This window comes from Erithacus rubecula, assembly GCF_903797595.1.
Source record: "Erithacus rubecula genome assembly, chromosome: 15".
In the NCBI taxonomy this organism is placed as follows: domain Eukaryota; kingdom Metazoa; phylum Chordata; class Aves; order Passeriformes; family Muscicapidae; genus Erithacus; species Erithacus rubecula.
Genome location: NC_136667.1, coordinates 12501672 through 12518648, shown reverse-complemented (window position 1 = coordinate 12518648; position 16977 = coordinate 12501672). Strand labels below are relative to the sequence as shown.

Genomic DNA, 16977 nt, shown 5'->3' with positions numbered 1-16977 from the left:
GTGGGTAAGAAATGCAAAGGGGAGAAAAGGACCAGTGAAGCCTGGCTTGTACTCACATAGACACAAGGTAAAATTTGATTGCCTTAAGGAAGATCATTCTTTCTCCTCCTGAAATTCCTTGCCTCCTTCACAGAACACCTGTCACCTTCAGCAGCAAAACCATGCCCAAGATGATGCTTCACTAGACAACTCCAACTTACTGCAGGAATATATGGGGGAAAGCAGCATGTGATCTTGTTGTTGAAAGCTGCTCTGCACATCTTGGCTGTGTGAGAATACTTGTACTTTAAAATATTTTTTTAGGTTGTGGTTTGTTTTGTTTTGTTTTGTTTTTTTCCTTGTTAGATATACATGTTCAGTATGGTACAAGTTAAAAAAGAAATGTCTGGTAGACTTTTGTAAAGCTGAAAGCCCAGGGAAGATAAATCACTTCATGCTTTCCTCTTACTGCAGTCATCCTTTGTGCGTGCAGAACTGGTAATCCAGCACTCCTCTTTGGACCACTCTGCTGAATCTTTCTGATTTTCTCTAGCTCCTAGATCCAAAATGTCATCTGAAGCAAAGGTAAAAAAAAACAAAACAAAACAAAAAACCAACCAACCAACCAACCAACCAACCAAAAAAATCTAATCTCATTTTGTGTTGTTCACTTTCATTTCCTGTCTCCCATGTAATTTGGTTAACAATCCATCTGTAACTTCATGGCTGAAACATCAGAGACTTAAGTGAGCTGTATTATTTTTGGATCTTTGTATGTCTTTTCAGTGTGGTAAGATGTAAGTAAGTCCTTGTCACAGAATATGCACCAAGTACCTGCTTAAGTGTTTCGTCTCTAAATGCCATGTAAATTTGCTACAATCATATTGATATTTAACCCAATTCTGCTTTTCCCTGAATGCATCGCAAAAGGAGCTATGATATATCCAACTTCTGATAAGATGGAGCCTGATTTATCCGTGTCCTGCATCACTGGCTAAAGTATGTTGCATAGTGTTAGTACATCAGAGTGCCAGTGTTGTAACTCACATGCAACACTGTTGCAAATGATTGCACTGCTGCAAGGCACCCTGAATGGAACTCACCTCTCGCATCCAACGTCCAAAACCTCTTATTTAATTTGGAGGTATTTAAGCATTTACCTTGTTCTATCTTACTTGACTTCTGAGAGAAGCTCAGAGGAGTCACAGACAGAAATTGCATTTGCAGTGTGTGTTACCCAGACACAGAGATCCATGAGATTCTTGGAACACCTGACCTGTGTCAGTACTAAAGTTCTTAATCTGATTAATGCTGTAGGTAAAATTTCTAGGTGACTTTACTCAAGAAAAAGGAGTAATGTAAATAGTTAGAAGCTTAGTGTTCATCTGGAACAAGTAGCTCCATAAGGCTGAAAGTAAACAACTGCAAATAAGCCTTGTTTTGTGCTGGATGGGTTTTAAGAATAGAAGAATATATTAATTTTGCCAGGACAATATGCATGATCTGAACCTCCATCGAAGTCTTGAAGGAAATGAAGAAGGAAGGAACTAAGAAGAAAGAACTTAAAAGGTAATTAAGAAGGCCTCAAAGGAAAGAATTGGCTCTGATAAGTCACTGCTATGAGGAAATTGATAGGATTTATTTATAGAACAATGATCCAATGTCTTCTTTTCATGTGTTATCTTAAACAACTATTAAACACATTGGAAAAAGAAGTTATGCAAGAAAACTCAGGAGTAGAGCAACATAAAAAATGAATAACTTGGAAGTTGTAGTGAGGCTGAAAAACCACACAAACTATAAGAAAAGAGGCATGGGACACAACTTGCTTAAATGACCTTCCTTTCAACAGGAGAATGAGTAAAACCAGCTCAACAGTTTAAGACAAAAAATATAGACTATAAACAGACACATCTTTTGCAGGTAACATCAAGTCAGTGTCAAATTCTTCTCAGGCCAAACAACTGCACAACAATGCATTTTCTAACATCCAACTCACAGAATAGCCTGTGAAATTCATAGTGGTTAAATATTGTAACTTGCTTCACATCACAATCATAGTTGGCATTAATATAAACAGAAACTTGTTGAACTGCTATAACTCTACAAATAGGTTTCAGGCTGGAGGACAGTAATTGAGAGGTGCAACATGCAACAGACAGAAGCAAAAAGTTCAAGGCTAAAGGCTTTAAATCATTCTAACTTCCCAAGGAGGACACAAATCAATATTATTGCAGGAATTATTGAAATTTTCCTTGAAACTGAAGGCCCTCATTTCAGAAGCAAGCATCTGTGTGTAATGCCAATGACACTAACAAGTATGTACTTATTAGATCATTACTGTTCTTGACTGTGCAAAATTACTGGCTGGTATAAAGATATTATAATAGATTGAACGATCTCTTCTTTGTCAATTATCAGTCAAACTCTGTTTATTCTGAGAATAAAGTAAGGCCTACAGCAAAATCAACTGAAATTCAAATGGGGATTTTCAAACCTGAAGATTTGTTTTTGTAAACAATTTGATGTTTCTGTCATGGACCATGAAAGATGGTCCTAGAAACAGTTCATGACTCCTCTGTCAGCAACATCAGTCAGTTATTGCTGAACTGCTATCCTCCCTTTAAATGCTGCAGTGTTCCAGTCACCTAACATGGGCACTTTGAGAAGCAAAAAGGACATATGAATTATATGGTATATTAGAAAGGAGTCAAGGCTGACTGTCACCAGAAAAGCAAGCTTTTCAAATTAGAAGGCTGATTCAAGTTTTGTTTCCTTCATTAATTTTGGTCTGTCAAGGACAGGAATCCTCCTGGTTTATATTTTTAAAGCAGAATAAGGATACAAGTAGATGGCTTATGAAAGCAGTAATGGCAGTGACTATAAAAGAGACCCTATATATCTCTTCTTGAACTAATTTGAGAATATAGATAAATGAAGGTAAACCAAAATTTGTTTTTGGTCTCCAACACAAACTGTCTCGGAGGATTCACTTCAATTCCCAGCATTCAAGTCTTGACCAGCCGTAGACACAAAGTCTTTACAAAAAGCAGATGACTTGCTGTTTCTTTTTTCTTCTGCCCATATTACTCCTCCTACCCTTAAATTACTATAAAATATAAACTTAAGATAAATATTTTAAGTCTTTCAGTTTAGATAAGAGCTTGAGTTTCCTTTGCTCTTCAACTCTCCCCAACATTACCCTCACATGTGTAGGTAGTATCTAGCCATAGTAATCAGGAAATCTGAGACCACAAAAAAAAAAAAATCTAAGAAAACTCCAAAACTCACAATTATTTGACTTCAAACCAAAAAAATTAGCTCTAGCTCTCCTGAGGTACCACTAAAAAAGTAGGTTCCCTGAGCTTTCATTTCTGTAACCAAGGATTATTTTCCTAGTTCTTCATACCTCATAGGAACTATTTTGCTGCCAAACATTGTAACTGCAAAACAAATCTTTCTTGATTTACTTCTACAGAACTTCATGAATATTCTCAGAAATGCCAAGCTGCTTTATTAGCCTTCTGAATTATTAAAAGTTCTCAAGCTAATTCCTTGTTATTAATATTTTGACCTTGTTTTGTGATTGCATCTGGCTGCAGATTATGCTTACAAGTCTTGTCTAGTAGCTTCTTTATGCACTGTAGTAGATGTATTTTATCTTGGACAAATACATTATGCATAATTGTTCTCTCTTCCAAACCAATGAGGCTCAAGTTTTTGAAACGCATAATTAAAACCAAGGTTCTCATTTCCAATTGTTTAAGCCTGTTAGTTCTTTGGTTCCTTACAAGCTTTTGTACTGCCCTGGCACAGATCCTACTGTGGCCCTTTCCATCTTATCAGTGTCTGATGAAGACTGTCTAGCCTTCATCCTTTCCTCCCCATTTCTTTCATTACGTGTTCTTGCTTCTTTTTTATCCTGATTTCTCCCCAGTCTCCTCACACCCTCCTCACTGCCATTCCTCGTGCTGGCATGCCCTTGCTTTATCACTTGAATATATTGTGTAGAAAGCTCCTGGTGTGGATGTCTGTCAGCTGTTTGTGCTCTTGCCAGTGGAGTTACTGTTGTGTCTCCAACCTGCCAGTGAATATCTCCAGATGAATCACACCTTTGAGTAGATCTGTAGTAACTAATGAATACTGTCAAGAGCTACGAACAGCTGTGGTATTTAACAAATCACTTTGCACATATACCTAAATTCTTAGTTGGTATAAATTGTCAGTTCTGCTAGCAGGTGGTGGAAGATGTAGACCATTTACTTAATTTCATATTTCTCCAAAAGCTAAAGTTTAAGATATGATTGTTGGGGTTTTTGTTTGTTTGTTTGTTTTATTAGCATTTCATTTACAATATAACCCTGAGGGAGGAGCTCTGGGGATTTTCACTTCAAAAAAACTACCACCAGATAATCTATCCTGGCATTGTGTAAAAAATCCTGATCTGCTATAGAATTTCATAGGTCTTGTTACAGTCAAACTCATCAGTATGAATTAGATAAGCATCTATCTCCCAGAGAGCCATATGGACTTCATTTAAACATGGAAAATATTCTGTTTCTCAGGGTCATTTGTTTCAACAGCTAATTACTTTCACTTAAACAAATGGACAAACCAAAAAACCCCAAACAACAAAAAGCTCAGTTCTCGCCTTTCTGACAACGATTTGTTTCATTTAAGTCCACCTTGATTCTTTTTATACCTTTTCTAGTTTGGCTGAAGATTTTTAGCACCCAGTATTTTGTCTCCAAGAAGGTACATACATAATTTGGGTTTTTTCAAATTTGTACTTGAAACATTTTTCACTGAATACTGGATTATGACAAACTTTTTGTGGACCTGTCCTTAAATGCCCGGGTATTTAATTGTCCTAGAGTTGCCCAGAGATTCTGAAACTGTCACTCAAATTCTGCTCAGCCTGGAGAAGAGAGGCCCCAGAGAGACCTTAGAGCACTTTCCAGTATCTTAGGAGCTCCGAGAGAGCTGGAGAGGGACTTTTACGAGACCATGCAGCACCAGGACCCGCTGGACTGGGTTTACACTGGCAGGAGCCTGGTTTGGGGCAGAAATGAGGAGAAGTTCCCGGAGAAGCCGAAGAAGCGCCTTAGCTCCGCCGCCCGCCCCGCCCCTGCCCCGCTCCTGCCCCGCTCCTCTCCTGGCGCAGCCGCCGCCGTGCCCCGTGCGCATGCGCAGCGCCCGCTCCTGAAGCCCGGCGTTGCTTGGCCCGCCCGGTTCCCGGCAGAGGGCCGCGCGCATGCGCGGGGCGGCGGCGAGGCCCGGGCAGGCCAGGCCCTGGAGAGGTGGCGGGGCCGCGCCATGAGCGCCTGGTAGAGGGGCCGCGATGAACCTGCGCGGCTTCTTCCAGGACTTCAACCCCAGGTGAGTACGGCACGGGCAGCCCCGGCCTGGCAGGGTTAGCCCGGGGGCCCGGTCGGGAGCAGCGCTGGGCGCGGGACCCATCAGCTCTGGAGGGGAGGGCGGCCTCGGGTGGCCCTTCCGCACCGCTAGCTCGGGTGGCATTTGGAACACGCCGTTCTCGGCCGGTTTCCTGTCCCGAATCATTGAATCTACCATGTTGGAGAAGATCTCTGAGATCGTCGAATCCAGCCTTCCCAGCTCCCCGGGTGTCGGTGCGCGCTCCCCGGGGCTGGTTCGAGTTCAGGCGCTGGGAAAGCGAGCGCTCTACATCTGCTTTCCAGCCCCACTTCCAGCCATCTGCTTTGTTATTGTGTAGCTTTGGCAGATTACTGCCAGGCTCTTTCTGGTGTTTGAATGTGTCGCCGCTGTGCTCTGGGGTGCGAGGCTCCGTGCCCGCAGGTGTGAACAGCCCTGCGCGACACGGGGAGCACCGGGCAAGGCGAGCCCTTCCTTCGGGGTCCCTTCAAATTAACTATGTGATGGTCCCTGCAAACTGGTGGCTCTTCAAGCAAGTGCGGACATATAACTTTTAAAGAAACTGAGAGAATGAGCTAAATTTTACCGGGTTTTACTAGTTATTTCAAGACCACAGACTAAGGGCCTGTAAGTAAATTCTGTAACGTGGCTTGAGATATTGAGTCCTGAAAAAACCTTGCACGTGAAAGAGGCCTTATGTGATGCCAGTTATAGCAGGCTGTGTTCAGTTAGTTGTTTAGACAAACAAAAGCTCCAGGAAATGCATTGTTACAGGGACTGAAATTATCAATTGAAATATGAGTGGTCAGAGTAAAGGAAAAGTAAGAGCAGAAGTTTTAGAAGCTTATAAAGTTTTGTTACTGCAGAGCAATGCTTGCAGCTTATTTGGGTGCTGAGTGATGAATGGGCAAGTTTGCACTTTGTGTCTTTGTGTTCTGATGTGCCTGGAACACCCGGGGAGCAGTGGTATTTCACTGCTGCATTTATTGAGGAGCCAGGGAAAGTACAAATTACAGAAATACTGAATGTCAAAAAAGGATAACTAGCCAAGGAACTGAGACATCTCTTTGCTGCTGTGAAGTGTGACTGGTTTATATCATCCTATCCTGAGGTAGTTGCTGACACAATAAATCTATTTTTCATTATTAAGGTGCAGATGAAACACTTGTTCTGAGTAGAGACAAAACATCTTGATATCAAATGTAGTGATCCTGTTCTGATGAATGCATTGTTATTTCATGTGAGTGAAGGTGGGTAGTTTGAGTCGTGCTGTTGGAGAAATGGTAGCATTCCTGACTGTTGCTGCATTATTCTATTCCTTAGGTTATCCATGTTTTAAAATGTGTACAATTACTTCACTGAAGCAGTGTTGAAATCTAGTTATAGGTTTTGTAAAGCAGTCCGTGAGCTTCTGGTGGATGGCTGGGAGACTTTTCCCTTCCTGTCCTTTGAAGAAATCGTCTACTATGTAATGTTCTGTCTGATTTTTGATGGTACAAGAAGTTGCTGTGCCACTGCTCAAGTGTTCTGGATGTGTTTATTCATTCTTAAATTGACTTTGTTATAAACTGTATCAATATAGCTATTTCAAAATTTTTAAGCATCACCCTCAATATTCCAGTGAGAAACTTCAGTGTATAATAGGTAACTTTGCTAAAAGTTTAACGTATTGGATTTTTCTTTTCTACAGTATTGTTTTTTTAACTGAATGTGAATTTACAGTTCACAGTAACTTTTAACCTTTAGTTAAAATTGGTGTGGACAAAATTTCATAAATTACTTAACTCAGTTTTGAATATCAAAAGCTACTTAATTTGATTTATATGACAAAACATTTTTTAGAAATATGTACACCTGGTATATTTGTGAGCCTTTAATAATACAGCTCCTGACTGTATCCTTGTGGAAGGGAACTTTATCTCAGTCCATTCACTGAGATTGTTATGCAAAAATGCTTCTGATGTGTTTCCTTGAAGCAGTGGTTTTATAAGTGAAAGAGATGACCATTTGTGGTGTACCTATGATGAAATATTTGATTCTTTGTAAATAAGCTCAACATGTTTTCTCTTAGGAAGTATCCCAGTGAAATTTCAGCTGTGACTAATTTTGTGTCCTCTACAAAGCTAATGTGAAATTGCCTGCCTTGATTCCTCCCTGGTTTTTTTGTTTGTTTGTTCAATAGCAAATTCCTTATTTATGCCTGCCTGCTGCTCTTCTCTGTGCTGCTCTCTCTACGTCTGGATGACAAAATTCAGTGGAGTTACTGGGCTGTGTTTGCTCCAATATGGCTGTGGAAGTTAATGGTGATTGTTGGTGCCTCAGTGGGAACAGGAGTATGGGCCCGAAACCCACAGTATCGGTAAGTTAATGATGTTTGTTTGGCAAAACAGAGGGAATGTTGGCTCTTGTCAGTCTAGGACAAAATAACTTTCACATCTTTAAATACATCACTGTTTTTTGGTAATTTGAGTAGAATGTGAATTTGAAGGTCCCAGGTCAAAAGAAAAATGACCTTAAAAGTAGTGCAATAAATGCACTTTTCTCTCGGTGGTGAATATTAAATGAAAAATTTTGGTGCACAGATCTCCTGATACACCCACATGTGGTGTGGGTGAGATCTTGTTTGCTACTTCTAGTAATGGGTCTAATGGTGTAGGGAGAAGCTCTATGTGTGCTGTTATTTTACAGGCATTTTACTTTTAATAACATAAAATATCTGTTGCAATACTCTGGCTTAGGTAAATAAAGAAATTCTAGGGAAAGATGTTGATTCAAGGAATGCTGATGCAGAAATCAAATAGATAATTTTAAATTTAGCTTATTTCCTAACAGCCTGCATGACAGCTGACTGTTGATATACTAGGAAGGAAATCCTATTCTATCTGCCTAGCTATGGAATCCTTAAAAAATTTTCAAATTGTGAAAATCCCACTGCACCCTTTCACTAAAATATTTCCAATGTGAAACTTTATTGGCAAGAAATCTGATCAGGTCATCAGGAGTGGAGTTTAATAGGTGTAATGTGTATGTTTCTTAAAAACAAGCGTTAATAGCTGAAGCTCAAGCAAATGTCCTGGGATGTTTGCAGGGTAATGTGCTTTCTTACAGGCAAGTAAATTTTTCCTTATCCTCTCTTCAGAGCAGAAGGAGAAACCTGTGTGGAGTTCAAAGCTATGTTAATTGCAGTAGGCATCCACCTGCTGTTGCTGATGTTTGAAGTCCTGGTGTGTGACAGGATTGAAAGAGGAACCCATTTCTGGCTTCTGGTCTTCATGCCACTGTTCTTTGTGTCTCCAGTCTCAGTTGCAGCTTGTGTGTGGGGATTCCGACACGACAGGTCTCTGGAGGTGAGGCTTCAGTTTTGATGTGTAAAAGTCCTGGCATTGCAGGACTTGGGATCAATTCTGTGGCAGTTTGTCTCTCAGGAAAGCACAATACAGAAGACTACATCAGTCCAATTAATTGCACTTACCTGCAAATGGGAGTGAAATCGGGGTCAGGAATAATAAAACTTTTTCTAGTATGTTCCAGTTTCTTCAGCTACCAAATGGTAGCATGTTTTGAACCTGCTTTTTATTTTCTCTTAAAATAACTTGCCAGGAACGCTGTAGTGTAGGTCAATACGAGACATTTAGATGGAAACAGCAGAAAAAAATTCCACTGATTGCAAAGCACTATCTCTAGGTAGAACTGAGTTTCCAGAGCCCCACATAATCAGGGCTGAAAATATCTTAATATCACAATCTGTGTGTTTAATCTTTAATTTGGGAATGTGAAAGGTAGGCAGTAACATTAGGGTTTTATTTTCTGCCTCTATCTTAATCTCTAACTTCCTTTGGTTTTGGAAGAACCTTGGAAGGATTCTCAAGGTGCTCCCACATTGCTTGTGACATTTTGCAATAAATTTAGATTCCATATTAATTTTTTAAAGGAATTTTTCATTTGCTATGTCCTCAAACTACACCATGAGAGTTAAAAATCTGATTTTTAGATGAGGCTCAGCTTTTTCAGGTATTTTGATTTCAAGGGTCTATTTCTCTAACATTAGCATAAGATGAGTTTTTCAATAGAGAGAAACATTTTTGGTAAGTGATTGTTGATGATGGCTGGTAAACTGGTATCCTCAGTTCATTTTGAAACATTTGCCAATAGAATTTTATTTTGCAGGGTTCTATTACCATTTAACCATTGCTAAAAGTAAAATTTGTGTGGAGGTGCTTGCCATCTACTGGATGATGCTTGATTACCCATTGATTTACAGATGACTGCACAGCTGCTGAGTACTGGCAGAAGAAAGTGGAATCCATAAAAGGCAACAGTTGTCTCAACTAAATTTTTTCTTTTTTTTTTTTTTTATTCTTAGTCATCTTCACTTAGTGCTGTTCTGCTTTCTCTTCTTTTTACTCTGAGAAGATTTCATTATTTCCCTTTCATTTGCTAGAAACATAAAGGGTCTGCCTTTAATCCAGGACATCAGTTTTTGACTTGAGTAATCAAAGCAGTTGTTAATATATTATTATTTTCATAAGTATTTAATCTGAAACACATTATCTTTTCCTGTTCTGCATCTGATTAGGTGATCAGTAAGTACGTGCTGGGTTTTTGTCCCTGTGTCATGGTGGGCTCAAAAAAAGCTTCCTTTCATGTATTACACTGTTTTATAGTCAGCAAAGCACTGTTTAATGCACGTTGAATTTATTAAGTTGTGAGCACTGCAAATATGTGTGCATATTTGCCATGTAGATCTCATATGTTAACTTGATTCTAAAAATCATTTACAATTGATCCTCTGATTTTTATATTTTTCTCTCTCTCTTTGCTCTTGCAGCTTTCTGGTTGCTTGGTCTTACTCTTGAGTGGGGGGGGGGGTTGGGAATTGGTGTTTTATTCTTTTAGGAAAGTCAGTGGTAAAAAAATTTAAATCTGCTTTTTTAGTCTTTTCAAAGTAATTTGTATTTGAACAGTGGAGACTTTGGTGTTGTCCCTGAAGCTGGCTGAAGGTGCCTGCTGTCTGTTGGATTTCTGACTCCCTGCACTGTAACTTTCAAAGGCATTTATCCAAATCACAGTCTACACTGACTAACACAACAATGTGTGTTAGTGAAAAGTAGCATGTAGTGTCTGCCTTCAGAAAAATACTACATTTAAAAGAGGCCTTACATAACTGCATGCTTTTTATTAAAATGAGTAATGTTTCTAGTTTGCATTCAAAAGCTTCTGTTTAGTTTTTTTTTAATAATTCTGTGGTCTCTGAAGATCCCACCCATTGTAGGGCTGCCCATAAAATTTGGAAATAGAATTTTGCTGTGTGTGATAGTGTTTCATTGTCTCACTTTGTTCAAGCTAGGCATAGACTTTTTTTAACAAAATGTATACTGAAAGGCTGTTTCTTATTGTGGCAAGCAGGACTCATGAAAACCTCTCACTAACATTTTAATGAGAAGTATTGCTTTTCTCTATTGCCACAAAACCCATGTCTTCAGTGTCGTTTAAAATAACTCAATTATACAGTAAATTATGTGAATTTGGATGTCATATTCCAATATTCCATGTATTTATTTTTTCCCTAGATAGAGCTTTAAATTTTACTTGCACTTTTAATTTGGACTCTTGGTAGTTCTGCTCATTAATGAAACTATGAAATATTCCAGAAGATTAATTTTGCTACTTTTAAGTTGAAGGTCTTTTTACTACTTAATTTCTTTCTAGCGGCATTTATTGTATGAAAAGTACAGTTATTTTCTGATACTTTGCTTTTTTCATTCTGATTAGTTTGGCTTTTCTTATTTCTCCAAGTACTCTAAGTGCCTTTTTTTTATTTTTTTTTTTTAATATTAGGAAGATCTTGAAAACAGCTGACTCTTCATTATGTGGTTGGGATCACACCCACACAGATTTAGTGATGTCTAGTAATAGAAATTTTAAATGCAAATAAGTTTTCATATTTCACTGGTAAGAATGGGGTCAGAGAAGTGCTTTGACAGATTCATTGGTTATTCTGGAAGTAAGTTTATCATACTAAGAGTTAAGTAATGTCTTTTTTTTCTTTTTCTAGCTGGAAATTTTGTGTTCAGTCAATATTCTGCAGTTCATATTTATTGCACTCAGACTAGATGAGATCATCAGATGGCCATGGCTTGTATGTAACCAGTCTTTTCTTCTTATCTTTGTTTAAATGCTGAATTTCATTAAGGTACTTATTCTAGGGAACAGTTAATACATGATGAGTCCATGATCCCATTTTTGCTTGCTTAGCAATCCTTCACTGAAGGTCTGGCATTTCATTCAGTGATCATGGGAATCAGAGGCTGTTCTTTGGACACATCATTCTGTGAGGGATGAGGAATGTGCCATCAACTGCAGTTAGTCTCTGAGCAGCAGTTGAAAGGGAAATTCTCACCCAAAGTTCCCAATGGGAACACTAAACAAGCCATGAAAATTATTGGTAAGTTAGAGAATGTATTGGTGAATAACTAATTTGTTGTGTTACCATGAATGTAAATCCACTTACTCTGCAGGTAGTCACTGTCAAAACTGCTGAGATGTCCTGTCCCAAGTCCTTTTAGAATACAAAAGCGCTGTATCTGGGTTTTTGTAAATTACCATAAAACTCACACTGGCATGGTTGTCTGTCCTTTCTATTGTAAGAAAAACCAACAACTTGAGAAATAATTGTGACCCTGTAAAGTAAGGTATCCAGTGTAGAAAGTACTTGCTAAAAATCAGTTTCAAGTCCAGTTTGAGCCCACGCAAAATCATAGAAGTCTTACCAAAGTGGAACTACATAGCCTTAATTTTAAATTGTTTCAGCTTGATTTGGTTTAGAAAGTTGGGAACCCCTGAACTGATTTGTTTTGAAACAACACACGAGTTTCATGCCCTTCTGTCAGATGTTATATTAGTTGAAAACCTAATTTTCTTGTTTAGGCTTAATACATAGACTCTCTTTATATATAAAAAAAAAAAAAAATCCACAACTGAAACAAAAAAAAGGTGTCTTTCTTTCAGGTTGTCTGTGTTCCACTGTGGATCTTGATGTCCTTCCTGTGCCTTGTTGTGCTCTATTACATCGTGTGGTCTGTGCTGTTCCTGCGCTCCATGGATGTGATTGCTGAGCAGAGGAGGACACACATAACCATGGCTGTCAGCTGGATGACAATTGTAGTTCCACTGCTCACATTTGAGGTAGGAAAAGCTGTAATGAATTTGATATGTCTTGTTCCTTTTCAGAAAGTAATGAATGATGATTTTTTTAACTTACTGAAATGAGAATACTGCTCTTTGTTTTGGAATAAAATACTAACAGCAAATATGAAACACAAATGAGAATTCTATTGTCTTGGTTTGAAAGACGGGTGTCTGCTAAGAAAGGCGGGATCTTCTGTTGAAATGTAAAATGTAAACCTTCTCCCTCCAAATTATTATAATTTTAAAATTAAGGGGCTCTCAGGCAAAGATATGGGAATAGGAATAATAGTTCTTTACTAGGAAAAATTAAAATAGAAATACAGTATTACAAAAAACAAACCTAAAACACTGACAGAGTCAGAATACAACCTGATACCCCTCAGTCAGGGTAGCAAGCCTGATTAAATGGTGGCTACAGTCCTCCTGGAGTGACAGATGTGGTTCAGTTGAAGCAGAGATCCTGTAAAAGGGTGCAACTTTCCTCCAAAAGTGCAGTGATGATGTGGAAAGGTCCGGTTTTCCTCTGGAAAATAGCAGAAAAAGGTTGCTTTGATGCTCCAAATATCAGATTTTATCTAGGTAGGAAATGCTTGGCTCCTCCCCCTGGGTGGAGCATCTCATAGGGGGATGAGGTAATTTTATCAGTCATGCTGTGGGACTCAATGGCCCATAAAGGAAGGTATCTCCCCTGGAAGAAGGATGGGTTGTGGAAAAGATAAAGAACACTGCCCCACTGGGTTTTAAACAGATGGCCCATTAGCAGAGGATATCTCCCACAGAGATAAGGATCAGTGCCCCACCTGGTTTCAACACATGGTGATAGGCTTCATACTTTTGGTCATGTCCTGTATTGCAGGCTAAGAAATCTATGTTCCCTTAAAGTTTCTTGAGTAAAATGTGTATCACATTGGAACTATAACTAAATGCTGCTATGAAGGCCATGTTTTCCTCAGAGATGTGTGAAATTAAATATTTCAGCTCCAGCATATGCTTTAAGCAGTTTGAAAATGAGTATTACAATCAAACTGACATTACATTTTTTTTTTTTTCTTTACCATTTAGATCTTGCTAGTACACAGACTAGATGGGCATAATTCTTTTTCTTTCATACCCATATTTGTTCCTCTCTGGCTTTCACTGATAACATTAATGGCAACAACATTTGGACAAAAAGGAGGCAATCATTGTAAGTATTTCAGAATCCTGGAAACAGATTAAAATTCAATGTATTTTATTAAGATTTGTATTTTTAAAAAGGGCTTTTCTGTTGCGACTGTTTTCAAGCAGTTGTAGTAAGGTTTCAGTGCTTAGTGTCCTCCCCTGTGACACTGTTTACTTTGGTTGAGATGCTAACTCTTCTGTGTTCCTACTCTGTACTGATGTGACCCGACACCGTGTAATGTGTGAAACAGAATGGATTCTTGCTGGGATGGTGTAACTGTAATATGTGTAGATGGATTTATGCACAGGCATGCATTTGCAGACATGGAACTGTGCAAATGCTTGTACAGGTTTTCTGTAAACAACCTAAACTGTAATGTTATGATAGGCATAAGGAACACTGAGAAGCAGCATTAACAAATCGTATTTATATGCAAGCAATCAAGAGACCTTAAATGGTCTGTCTTAATTAAGTGTTCATTCTGTTAATAGTGTAAAATGATCTGGTTTATTTTAGGGTGGTTTGGAATTCGCAAAGACTTTTGCCAGTTCCTGCTTGAAATTTTCCCATTCTTGCGAGAATATGGAAATATCTCTTACGATCTTCATCATGAAGATAATGAAGAGACAGAAGAAATGCCACTGCCTGAACCGCCAAAAATTGCACCAATGTTTCGAAAAAAGACTGGAGTGGTCATTACACAGAGTCCTGGAAAATATGTGATTCCACCTCCCAAGTTAAACATTGATATGCCAGATTAAGATGACGGTAGCATATTAAACTTGAATTGGTCATCAGCAGACAGATGTATTTCATCTCATGCCTTCTCCCAGTTCCTTTAAAATAGGTATTGCTGAATCAGTGGCTTGGATTACACAAATCAGAAATCTTGAAGATAATCTGAGTGCTTTTCCAGAAATATGTGGTTGTCTTGTGAACCTTCCTGACAGGTTGGTTGCACACTTGCCTGTATAGTATTTATATGAACATTTTTAGCAGTGTAATATATTGTTTAAAAGTCCTGTTGTGTACAGTATAAGTATTATCTAAAAGTATTTTTTTAAAAACCCTGTATGAAATGCCTATGCTATTCCAGGTGTCTTTTAGGTCCTAAATATACGCTTGTTTTCATGTCTCTCTTAAATGCTTTGGGATGCCTTAGCATTGTACCTCTTTACTTCTTTCTCTGTTCAGCCACAATCATTGTCTCAACCAGAGAGGCCACAAGAGTGTTGCACTTCTGAGGTAACACTGGAAAGCTTTGTTTTGGGGGGGGGAAAGTAGAATATATGATGACTTGCACGATGCTTTTGAGTTAGCTATGTAAATTTTCATGTATTTTAACTTTTCTGCTGGCTTGGGAGTTAACATGTTGTTTTTGTTGCTTTTCCGGTTTCGTGTTTTTGATTCTTCTTGAGCAGCATGTACCATTCTCCCATTAGACCAATAAGCTCTTCCTCCTTCCATTGTGTGGTCTATGCCAGAAACATGTGTGGTAGGTTTCACAGCTGTTGGTTAGCTGGTATAAATATCATAGCTTGGTTTTTGTTACCAACTTTGTGTTGGTCAGTGTAAATGATTAAACTTTTCAAGATAGGATCTTGTTGGTGTTGGCATAGCATTTTTTTTTTTTGTCTGAAGACCTGCTTTGACAGTGTGCCTTGGACTTAGAGGTGCTTTGGAGAAATAGAGTCTATGAAATGTGTAGTCCTGGAGCTTATAAAAACAGGTGTATGATGTTCCCAAACCCTTGCAGCTGCTCTCTGTTTAGGTAACCCACAGTTTAGATAGCTTAAATACTATGGATCTCATTTCTTTAGTGTTAGCATGGCAGTAAGTGCAGAGTATGTGGACATTTCTGCATATGTTCAAGGTCTATGCCTGAAAAGCTTGGATGCAGCACTTCCATTTCTGCTGCTCCAGATCTCCCCTTCCTTGGCTGTGGAACAGCAACTGCCTGAAAACCAATCCAGCACTATGCCATCCCACAGTTTAAATTTTGTTATGGTTTTATTTTATTTATATTTATTTTTACTACATTCTGGTTCAAAAAATTTATCATCGGTGGGATTGTTACTGGATGTGAATTTGGCTGCATACCACCATGGAAAAGAAAATCAGAAGCTGAGCTTGCTTGAGAAGCCACTTCCCAGGAGGAGAGCAGTCCGTGCACAGCAGGTCCAAGGGGAAACAGGCACAGCTCTGCACTGGGGAAGGCCTCACCTGCCAAGCACAGTGCCAGGGCAGGTCCTCGAGGCAGTGATGCCCATACAACTCCTCAAACCCTGAGGAGCTCCAGCCTCTGTGCCTTCCCTTCAGCCAAGGCACAGCAGGGCCTGGCTGGGGCCAGGGAGCAGCTCTGCTTCACACAGCCCTGCCCTGCAGTCACTTCCCACCCCTCCAGCTGTGCTGGCAGCAGCTCCTCTGTGTCGAGGTCATGGCCCAGCTCCACATGTGGCTCAGACAGGGCATCTGCAGGCCCTGGGTGCCAGCACTGGGGTGCAAGGTACCTCGCACAGCTCTGGCAGAAGTGCTGTGCTGTAGTCTAAGGGGACAGTTTCCTAAGTGCTCCTGAAAAGTGAACATGAAGGCTCTGCTACTTGTCCTGTTCTTAGAGCTGTGCCTAGGTGTGGCACAAAAAACTTTCAGGATTTGCTCCAGAAAATCAAATGGATTTTCACTGTAATGTAAGGTGTGAATTTAATGGCTCTTATTTGTCTTGAATTCAGTATTCGATTTTCAAAAACAACTAATATTTTTCATCTTACATAAGAGAAAAAAATGTAATACTTGCTCAATTTCATTTTGTGCCAGCACCTTCTCAAAATGGCCTTTCTGCAAAGTCTGTCAGCTCACAGAGCTGTATCCATCATATGCAAATCTTGTGTGTCTGTCTTGGTTTAGGGCAAATTTAGGAGAAAACCTCCAAGGGACTGCCCCCAGGAAGCAAACCCAAGCGGCCCATCCCCAGCTGGTTCGGGAAGAAATTTCCTCAGAGAGAAGTGGAAAAAAACTGTTTATTCAACAGACAAAGCACTGCCAAGTACAAAAAAACCCACCCCAATACAAAACAACACAACCTCTTGCTGTTCTGAAGAGATGACAGATTCAGAACATCTCTCCTGTTGGTGGGAGCTTGGCTCAGTCTCCCTCCAGCTCTGCAAAATGCCACTGCCCAGGCCAGGCCCCAGTGGACTGCAGGTGCAAGCTCCTGGTGCTCCCCCGAGGTCCCCAGTCCACAGCAAGTTCAGATA

The 16977-nt window shown here is 39.5% G+C and overlaps 1 protein-coding gene across 2 annotated transcripts; it reads left to right on the top strand.

The window, feature by feature from the left end:
- Positions 1-5160: 5160 nt before the first annotated feature.
- Positions 5161-15322, top strand: TMEM185A (transmembrane protein 185A). 2 transcript variants are annotated; one of them, XM_079319039.1, is made up of 7 exons: positions 5161-5358; positions 7556-7732; positions 8513-8720; positions 11429-11512; positions 12382-12558; positions 13624-13747; positions 14240-15322. In XM_079319039.1, exons 1-7 carry the CDS (start codon positions 5321-5323, stop codon positions 14482-14484), a joined length of 1053 nt encoding a protein of 350 aa, XP_079175165.1. In that variant the 5' UTR covers positions 5161-5320; the 3' UTR covers positions 14485-15322. The 2 variants fall into 2 exon arrangements, with proteins under 2 accessions (XP_079175165.1, XP_079175164.1); XM_079319038.1 differs by having other exon boundaries at positions 12367-12558.
- The last annotated feature ends 1655 nt before the right edge of the window (positions 15323-16977 follow it).